Consider the following 9,759-nt stretch of genomic DNA (forward strand, 5'->3'; position numbering starts at 1 on the left):
CTGTGCTGCAGGGCCAGCGAAGCCCGAAGGGTTAAGTGGGTGCATCTCTGCAACCTCTGGCCTCGGGACACCCGCTCAGTCTGCTTTTTGGGGGGAACGGGGGGTGCTGGTCCAGCCGGACATGCTCTGCCCTACCGCTGCTGCTGGGCTGGGGACTTGGATCCTGGGAGCTGTGTCTCTGGGGTCCCCAGCGCCGGGTCCCTGGGGACCGGCCATGCGGGAGGCCCTGGGGTGCTGGTGGAGCATCCTGGGGGGGACTGTGGCCATGCTGGCAGCAGCGCTGCACCCCGCAGCAATGGCTGGTGGCTTGGGGGGGGGGCCACCGAGCAGTGTCTCTGCTGCCTGGGGGTGCCACGAGCGGGGCCGGTGCGGTGAGCGTGTACTTGGCACCCACCGGCTCCTTGCAGAGAGCTGCAGCGCGTGTGGCCGCAGCTCCCGGCGCTGAGTCACGGCCGCACCGGGCCTGGCCAGCGCCACGTCCCTCCTGCCCACGGCCGGGCCCCCCCGTGCACCCCTCGCTCCCCCATCCTGGGAGGGGGGCAGGACTGGGACCCCCGCGAGGGCTCCCTGCACCCGCCATCGCACCGCTCCAGCCGCGAATTTAGGGGTAGGAAGGTCACCGGGGTCAAGGCACGGATGGGCTGCGGTGACACTCGCCCCCTCAGTCGCCCTGCCCTGGCCATGCTGTGCCGGGGGTGGGGAGTCCCCCCACCACCCTGTTATGGTCTCAAGCCCCTGAGATGTCAGCGGAACCCCCCCTCCCCTGGGCAAAGGCATCTCTGGCCTCCCCTACCCAGATCTGCGGCGGGGGGGGGGGCCCGGACCCCCAGGTCCTTCTCCCAGCCTTGCAAACGAGCCAGGCAGGACGAGTGGGGGTGTGGGAGGTGGGTGTCCCCCCCCCCAGCGTTGGCCACAGCTGCACCGAGCTGCAACCGCTGCTCTGGCACACGGGCCGCAGCAAGGGAGGGGGACAGGGCAGTGTGGGGTGCGGGGGGATCCCGGGGGGGGTGCTGCAGGGTTTTGGGGCAGTGTGGGGGGTGTGTGGGGGCGCAGCGGGTGCACCCTAAACCAGCGCAGCAGCAACAGTGGGGACCTCTGCCAAGAGCCAGGGCCAACGGAGGAGCCCCTGGCTCCGGCCGCAGGCACGCACCTCCGCCATCCGTGCCGGCCCGTGCGGGCTCACGGGACACGGCACTTGGCCACGGCCCCGTCTCCTTGGAGGTGCAGCCCCCCACGGTGCCCCACGGCCCAAACTGCCGAGCCTCGGACGCATCCTGAGGTGTCCCACCGCCCGCGAAGGGCACCCACCGGCCAAAATACCGGGCGGCGGGTGCGTTACCAGCCCGAGCACCCTGCGGCCGGTGCAGAGACTACGGGTCCCGGGCACGCGTGTCGGCTGCGGCATTGTCTAGCTCTCCAAACACGCAGGAACCTTGCTCTGGCACGGCCGCGGGCACTACGGGACCGTACGGGCAGTGCCACCGCCGGGATGCACCTGGGACTGGGATGCACCTGGGACCGGGTGCAGGCAGAGGCCAGATCCGGGGGTGGGCAGGAGGTGCTCCCCACAGCCCCTGCCCAGCCTCGGGCTTCACCGCGGCCACCGACTCCTTCTAGGTTCCCACCCCGTGGGAACACAGCCCCCCGTGCCCAGCCCCACGCCTCTCCCTCCCAACCCTACATACTTCTTCATATGCCCATATGGAGTCGGCCGGCGTTATGGAATGTTAAGAAGTATGTATTTTTGGGCTGGGACCCCCACGCCGGGACCCACCAGCACTGGCCCAGGCGGCGCCTCTGGAGAAACGGTGCGTCCCTGGGGCTGGTAAAAAGGAACCAGATCAACTTGCAACTGGATTTGGTCCCCTTCAACCAGCTGCAGCGGCGCATGCGCTACGGCACCCGCTGCGCCCTCGCCGCCCCGGCCTGGAGGGGCTGCCGCCGGGTGGGCTGGATGCGTCCTGCCCTGAGGGGGCTTGGGGTGAGGAGTGGGTGCAGGGAGCGGGGGAAAAGGAGGTTTGCAAAATGGGATTTTGGCTGGTTTTTGAGGTTGCCCGGTGGAGGGGAGGCAGCCAGAGGGGCTGCACCTCTGCTGCCGGCTGGTGGAAATCGCGCTGCCCAGACTGCCCACGCTGCCCGTGGTCCTCGTCAAAAACCACAGAGCTTCACCGGTCCCAAACCTGCCTGGGAAATGCCCCATAAAGCCCCAGCCACCACGGCACAGGCGTGAGGAGCCTCCCCCCGCCCAGCACATCCTCCCCACCGCAGCCACGTCACCTCCCGTCCCCACGTCCCCGTGAGGGTGTCGAGGGGAGAGAGGGCTCCCCACGGGGGGCACCCCCAGGGTCCGACCCCCAGGGACTGGGGAGCCACAGCCCCGCTGCCCGGCCGCCTCCTGCTCCAGCAGAACCAGGCATACCAAGAGTAAACAACAAGATGGACCAAGAATTCGGGAAACCGAAACCCAGCAGAGCGGTTTCTTGGAAATTTGCTGTCCTGACGTCACCCGGGGCCCCTGCTAACAGCGGCAGGCAGCACTGACCTCTTCGTCAGTGGCAGACGGGCAGGTTGGTAGTGCAAGGTGCCGGGGTCCCGCAGTGGGGGTTTGGGGTGCCGGGATCCCACGATGGGGGTTTGGGGACAGCACCCCTTTTCCAAGGGCGGGGGACAAAAGCGGGGGGGCTGCTCAACCCGCTGGGCTGGCAGAGTGGCTAGGGAGCCCTGGGCTGGGAAAGAAACACGGGGTCTGGTGGGTCTCTGCTGTTGTGGGGTGGCTGGGGGGGCTCTTGGGGGCAGGATGGGGTGGGAGGGGGGTGGCTGCGGACACCTGGGCAGGAGAACAAGACCCCACTGGCCCCGCTCACCACCCTAAGAAGAAACTTTTGTTCTTGCTCCCTGAAGGACCAGGCTCAGACTGGACCCAGCACACCTCTTGCTCCGGCAGCTGCCCCCCAGGCCAGACCACCATGGGTAAGCTCATGGGGTCAGGGGCCCCGCAGCGGGACAGCGTGGGGGACACGGGGCACCGGCCCTTGGGTGCGCAGCAAACCTCCCTCTGCTTGTGAGCGAAGGCACAGGGGGGCTCAGGGCTCTCGTGGGACGGGGCCAGGGCTGGCCACGGGCATCAGGGCTGTGCTGGCAAGGACTCGCTTCCCCAGCATTTTGGAGAGGGTGCAGCCGCTGTCCCGGTGGTGTGAGGTGCCGGGATGCTCCCGGCACGGGGCACATGCTGCTCCAGTCGGCAGGAGGGGGCCTGGGGGTGCGGGCAGGGGATGGAGGACCCCCTTGCCGTGCTGCCCAGAGCGAGGGCAGCAGCTCGCCTTCGCTTTCAGCCCTGCCGCCTGACTGCCCTCGATCTCTCCTTTGTTACAGATTTTTTCGGCTCTGCCATCGGGGCGACCATAGGGATCGGTAAGGCACTGGTGGGCACAGGGATAGCTGACACCACGTGGAAATAAATCACTTTCCCAGGGCTTCATACTGCTGCTTTGCACACACAGACCCCTCCCGGGGGGTGCCGCCCCCTCCCCAAAATGCTACGTCTTGGCCTGTCCCAGGAAGCCCGAGTGCAGGACCCCATCGATGCCCCAGCTAGGGAGGTTTGGCCCCGGGACCCTGCACCAGCCGCTCTGCTCCGGGCCGTCCCGGGCGAGCTGGAGCTCTGCCTCCACGCACCCCCCCATTTCGGGGCAGGAGGACACGCGTGGCTGAGGAGCGACCCAGGGCTGAGGGTTTTGCAGCCCGGGGACACGCGCGTGCCCGCAGGAGTGTCACCGCTGCTGCTCTCTGATGCAGGACTCTCTGTGGTTGTGGTGCCGGCAGCCCTGTATGCTCTGGGCTTCACCAAAGCAGGAATTACGGTCGGATCCGTGGCCGCCAGAATGATGTCTCTAGCTGCCAGGGCCAATGGCGGGGGGGTGGCCGCCGAGAGCCTGGTGGCCATAGCGCAGTCGCTGGGTGAGTGCTCGCAGTGGGGTGCCCGTGGGGTCACCACGGTGGGCCCCGTGTTTTGGCCTCCCCGGGCGGTACCGGCAGCGTGGCGGGAGCCTGGGGTGGCCGTGGGAGCGGGGACCCCCCCCGGGATCCCACCTGCTCTGGGGTGGCCCCGCTGGCCTGGCAGCAGGGAGGTGAGGTCTGGGGGGGGGGGGGGCTGCTCCTGCTCGGGGTGCTCCCCCAGGCTAATGGGGCGCAGTGGGGGCCCCATGCTGGGGATGGGGATGGGTCTGGGCGGGGGGGGGGGGGGGGGCTCGGGCTGATTTCTCCTCCTCTTCCTCAGGGGCAGCAGGAGTCCCCACAGCGGTGCAGGCTGCCCTGGCAGCCATCGGGGCTGTCATGGGGCTTGCTGTGACAGGCCTGCTGTGACCCCCCCTCCCCCGGATCTCCAGCGGGACCCTCACCGATGTGTGCCCTGACACTCTCCCCCGCTGCGACCCCCTCCATCTCTCCCCTCCCCGCTGTACCTGACCCCCAAATAAAGACTCCCCAAGGCAGATCTCCTCCTCCTCCTCCTCCTCCGGGTCGTGATGCGCCGAGCGGGGGCGGCCCCGGGGCGGGGACGGGGCGGGACGGGGCGGCCCCAGCCCCAGCCCCAGCTCCGGTACCGGTCCGGGTCGGCAGGCAGGCAGGTAGGCAGGGTGGCCACGGGGGGGGGGGGGGGGTGCCCCCCTTCTCCCCTCTCCCCCCTTCTCCCCTCTCCCCCCGGCCCGGGAGGAGCGGGGCCGCTCCCGTCGCTTGGCCGCTTCCCGGGGGGGGGGCCTGAAACCGGGGCCGGGGGGGGGGTTTTGTGGGCTGGGGGAGCTGCTGCAGTTCCTGCCGGAGGCAGGTTTCCTGCCTGCCCGCCCCCCTGCCTGCCTTTTTCTTTCTTAGCGATGGAAAACACGGTTAAAAGAGCAGCCGTGGGAGCCGCTGTGGGAGTAGGTGAGGGTCCCGCGTTGGATGAGCAGCGCTCGGGTTCGCTGCCCGGTCCCATTCCCAGGCTGGTAGTGGGGGACCTGGCCGGGCTGGGGGGGGGGCTGCGAGTGCCGGGGAGACTTCGGGTGCTGCTGCGAGGGTGGGGGCAGCGCTGGAAATCTGTCTGCATCCACTGCTGCAGCCCTGCATGCCTCACCTCTCCTCTCCTCCCCGAGGACGGGGTGTTCCCATCCCTGCACCCCACTGCCCTTGCTCCCCACTCTCACACGTCTGTCCTTTCTGGGAGGCCGGATCCGGCGCACTGGTGGCAGGGGGGGATGCGGGTCGCAGAGACCACCCTAACACCCCAGTGGTCTGCCTGCAGGAGTGGCGCTCGTTGGCATCCCGGCGGGCATCTGGGCGCTGGGGTTTACGGGAACTGGCATCGCCGCTGGGTCCATGGCTGCCAAGATGATGGCGGCGGCTGCCGTCGCCAACAACGGAGGAGTGGCTGCCGGCAGCATGGTGTCGGTGCTGCAGTCCGTCGGTGAGCGGGGAGGGCAGGGGAGCTGAGCTGCGCTGGGTTCACCCCCGGAGGGTTGCACAGGGTTATACGCTCGGCTTGCTGTAGGGCCAAACCAGCCCTTTAACCCATCATTGGTCTGAATCACCCCAAACACCCTAAATCCATGGTGTGGTAGGAAGAGTCAGGACTCGCTGGGGTAGGGCACCAAGGCTGGGGACATCAGGGGGCCGTGCAGGTGGGCGTCTGCTCTTCTGGCAAGAACAACGCCTGCATTCCTCGGCAGTGCTGGCCGGAGCCAGAAAGGGACGGCAGAAAGGGGCTGGCTGTGCTCGGGGAGCAGAGCCCACTCCCCGGCACACTCCGGAGAGGTCCTTGGCTACCTCTGCCCGGTGCTCAGTCCCTCAGCAGGCAGCACCGATGCTCCCGGGGCATCTGGCCTCTTTCTGTCTTTGCAGGAGCTGCAGGTTTCTCTCTTGGTTCCAAAATTGGGCTGACGACCACCCTGGGGCCGCTCGGTGCTGCAGCTGGTGCCAAGCTGTTCAAGGGGAAGACAACTCCAGGTGACAAACGCAAGTGAAGCCAAGAAGGTGCCTGAGCCCGAGGTTTCTGCCAGGCAGCGTGGCAGGCGCTGGGAAGCCCCTGCAGACCCCCCCAGCTACTCGGCCGCTCTCTTAAGATCTGTGGATCGACTTGAGCAATGAGTGCATTGAAACCAATAAAGGTGGTTTGCAGGTGGGAGTGTTGTGGTGGCTGGTGTGCGGTCGGGGCCCAGGTATCCACCAAGTACCTCTGGATTCACAGTGGTCCGGGAACAGACCCAAACTTGCAGTTTTTTCAGTCCTGCACTCTCTCCCCCTGAAAAGCTGAGACGCTGGCAAGGCTGCAGATAGGTTTGTTATAAACTGTGTTTAATTCGCATTGTGCCTGGTGACGGATGACAGACTGGACTGACATGTGGCACGTGTCCCATACTGTGTCCCAAGCATGGGTGTACAAGGCTCTCCCTGGCAATCAGCTGGGTTTCAGTTGCTATACTGTCTATAACTAATTACCTAAAATAAATGCTTTAAGCAATAGCGTTAGTCAACAAGCAGACATGGTATTTCCCTACCAGTTCTGCACTTCACACACCATCATTCTTAACCGTATTTCCAATTTTCCTTGTCTCCTGAAGTGAATACCAGCTATCCCTGTGCAAGCCCAGCTTGCCTCAAATGATGGTATGAAAGTGTCAGCTACATAATAATAATAATAATAATAATGCCTCCATTAAAACAAATACTCTCCCTTGCACCCCCAGACACTCATATGATGCATCCACGATGCCTGCTGGTGATCATGGTTGCACCAGGGTGTGCATAATTTTGGATGCTCATTCTTCAGGCTGCTGGGAACATTTAATCAGCACTCATGTAATTCTTTTTTTTGCTTGTGACTGCCTGTATCTGTTTCCTCAGCAGCCTCTTTAAAACCCAAAGGCTACACTGGCTTCACAGGCACTCACCTGGCTGTGGGTGCACCAGCACAGTTCAAAGTAAGTGTAAACCAGCTGCATGATCAGGACATTAAAAACTGCACTGAGTAAAGGTCTGGTGGCTCCCAACACAGAAGAGCCTTAGGGACCTCACTCAGAAACCCACGAGACTTTCCCTGCCCTTACTGGAAGCCAGACCAAGTGCTGTACAATGAGGCTCTCAGGTGAGTGATGGTGTTACTGGGGCTCTTGGGCGATTCTGGCATTTCAGGGCAACAGAGCAAAGGCGATGTTCGGTCCCGAGGACTCTCCCGCTCGCTGGCAGCGTCGGGCACTGCTCGAGCAGCCACGGGTTCCCCTGCATTTGGGTTGGGGGGCAGCGTCTAAAAAACTCTGCTGGTGATTGATCTAATTACAGCCGCTCCCAGAGGCTTCAAACAGGAGCAAAACTCAGTATGAGCTGCTGTACGGCCATGTGGGAAAGACTAAGCCTTGCTCTGAAGCTATTAAGCTGCTATTTTAATGCTGGCTGAAAAACGACTAAACCACCCCCCCCGCCCCTAAAATCTGTGAGATTCTGCTTTTAAACTCAGATTCCAACATCATACAGGAAATGAGGATGTACTCTTTTATTAAGGTTAAAGGTTTTTAATCACTTTTCCAGAATACAGATACGATTCAAACAAAAACTATTTTTGGGGTCTCAATAATTCACTTATTAATACCATACATTGAACTCTATAAATTCTCATATAAGAAAAAGTCTTTTTAATATAGGTTATGATGCACTGGTGACCTATTTAAATCTTTTGAAGTAACACTTTGCAGTTATATAGCACCTTTCATCACGGGGCTGCAAAGCATCCTACAGAATTTAGCCTCATAATGCCCAAACGAGGTAGGAAAGTCTGGCCAATTTACAGATGGGTACAACCGAGGTACAGATTGACAAGGGACAAAACATGAGGCATCATCGATACAACAGTAGTGACGTGACGTGTACGCTGGATCCTGGGCTATATAATGAGTCAGTGGCTTAATGGGACAAAAGTCAAGAGTCGTCACCCACACCCTTCTCTTAAAGGAAGAAGCCTGGCTCCCAGCAGGTTGGAAAGACCTTTTCAAATGGTTCTGGCTTTTTGTGTTATAAATATGTAGAAAAGAGAATAAGAAGTCCAAGACTTGTAGACCTAAGACCCTAGGGATGCCATTCGTTGGTGTATCCAATAGTCGACTATGAACCCCAGAATTAAGCAAGCCACAGTTCATGTGGCTGTTGCAGCCTGCATCTGTAAGTCTGAACATCAGCAAGTTGGACTGGACTTGTGTTAAAATTGTGCACTTGGGATGCCTTCTGAGATTTGGTGTTTGATGCTTTGTTTAGCTTGACTGTTTAATTGTAATAAATTCCCTCTTTCCCTCCAAGCAGGTGATAATCTAAGATATTTCGGGTTTTGTTTCTTTAATAAAAACTGTATCTCGGCTGAAAAACCCTTAGCTTAGTGAATGTTATGTCCAATGGAAATTTAAGTTCTGTGGCTAGAAGAATTCAAGATGACCGAGTCCCTTTGAGCCTTTATGACTCTACAAACCATTCTACAACTCTGCAACACTCCCTGGACCAGAGCTAGCACTGATGCCATTGACTGAGTGCTAATGACCTCCACGGCAGCAGCGTCTATTGATAAAAATTGAAAAATAAAAAAGCTGTCGCAGATTTTGCAATTTGCCACAAGACAGCAGAAGAGCTAGCACCCTAGATGCAGGAACTGAAAAGCTTTCAAATTCAGGTCTCTCTCTTAAGTTTGCCCCATCTGTGATCCATGCCCAGATTTGCTAGTTTTTCTTAATAGCATCCAACTGAGATGCTTTGAATATAAAATGATGAAACCTAGACACTTAATTATTCATATTAGTTTCTTGCCACGTACAATCACCCACCTGCCCAAAGCACCCTTCCCGGCACCCTGCAACGGCTCCTCTGCCACTGCTTGCTCCGTTACTACTCACTTTTTCTGGCACATCCAAAATAGTTTCCTCATAAAGCACGACACAAAAGTTATCGAATGCTTCTTGGAATTGGTGGGGGGAGGAAACTGAAGATAAAAATGCAAGATCTTACAGCTCAGCCAGGTGCTATGGGCTTGACATGGGAGCCATGGGATGAAGTTAGAGGGGATCTGTTCATGCCAGTGGTCAGACTAAATGTGCCATTTCCCCCTTAGTTTAAAAAATCCACCTTCTAAAAAAAGGGCTGGAGTCAACTTCTTAACAAATACAATAATATTGTGCAAAACCACTCTACACCCCCCCACGCCCCCCCCCCCCCCCCCCCCCCCCCTTTCAAGCCAGTTGTTTCCTCCCGGGGAAGATATAAAAGCAGAGTTAGTCCTACCTGCCCAACAAATCTGCAGCCATCACGCTGGGTGAAAGAGATTTCTCTCAAGCAGCTTACCACCGTAAGACAAGAAATGAGGTGATCGTGTAGGGACTAGTCTTGCCATTTCATCTCCCAAGGATGAGGCGATGAAAAGTGGTGGCTCACACTGGCTCCACTCATACCAACCCTCAGTGAGGCAAGACCTGCAACTCTAAGAGCAGAGTATACTCTCATTCAGCTTCATTGCTCCTAAAACTCCTTCTAGACTTTCTCCTCAGCAATGGACCGTGATTTTTACACATTTTTGGTGCTCATACTTGGTTACAAAACACCGTCCTCAAAACTGGATAGTTTCTCTCACAAGAGAAAGGAACAACTGCTCAGTAGCTCAACTGCTCAAAGCTTGTTATTTCTTTAAATCTTGCAAGGCTGATGATGCTACAGGGGACATACTGCAGATGAGCAGCTGTTGAATAGAAGACAGAAAAT

At 59.5% G+C, this 9,759-nt stretch overlaps 2 protein-coding genes across 2 annotated transcripts; both read left to right on the forward strand.

Annotated features, from left to right (window-relative positions):
* The first annotated feature begins 2,861 nt into the window (after nucleotides 1-2,861).
* LOC128153057 (interferon alpha-inducible protein 27-like protein 2A) lies at nucleotides 2,862-4,369 on the forward strand. The gene is made up of 4 exons (XM_052811900.1): nucleotides 2,862-2,970; nucleotides 3,373-3,411; nucleotides 3,796-3,957; nucleotides 4,277-4,369. Exons 1-4 carry the CDS (start codon nucleotides 2,967-2,969, stop codon nucleotides 4,360-4,362), a joined length of 291 nt encoding a protein of 96 aa, XP_052667860.1. The 5' UTR covers nucleotides 2,862-2,966; the 3' UTR covers nucleotides 4,363-4,369.
* Nucleotides 4,370-4,399: 30 nt separating this feature from the next.
* Nucleotides 4,400-6,154, forward strand: LOC128152937 (interferon alpha-inducible protein 27, mitochondrial-like). The gene is made up of 4 exons (XM_052811702.1): nucleotides 4,400-4,625; nucleotides 4,867-4,917; nucleotides 5,276-5,437; nucleotides 5,872-6,154. The coding sequence occupies exons 1-4, from the start codon at nucleotides 4,400-4,402 to the stop codon at nucleotides 5,991-5,993; spliced, it is 561 nt and encodes a 186-aa protein (XP_052667662.1). The 3' UTR covers nucleotides 5,994-6,154.
* Nucleotides 6,155-9,759: the final 3,605 nt, after the last annotated feature.

The sequence above is a fragment of the Harpia harpyja genome, chromosome 16, assembly GCF_026419915.1.
Source record: "Harpia harpyja isolate bHarHar1 chromosome 16, bHarHar1 primary haplotype, whole genome shotgun sequence".
Classification (NCBI taxonomy): domain Eukaryota; kingdom Metazoa; phylum Chordata; class Aves; order Accipitriformes; family Accipitridae; genus Harpia; species Harpia harpyja.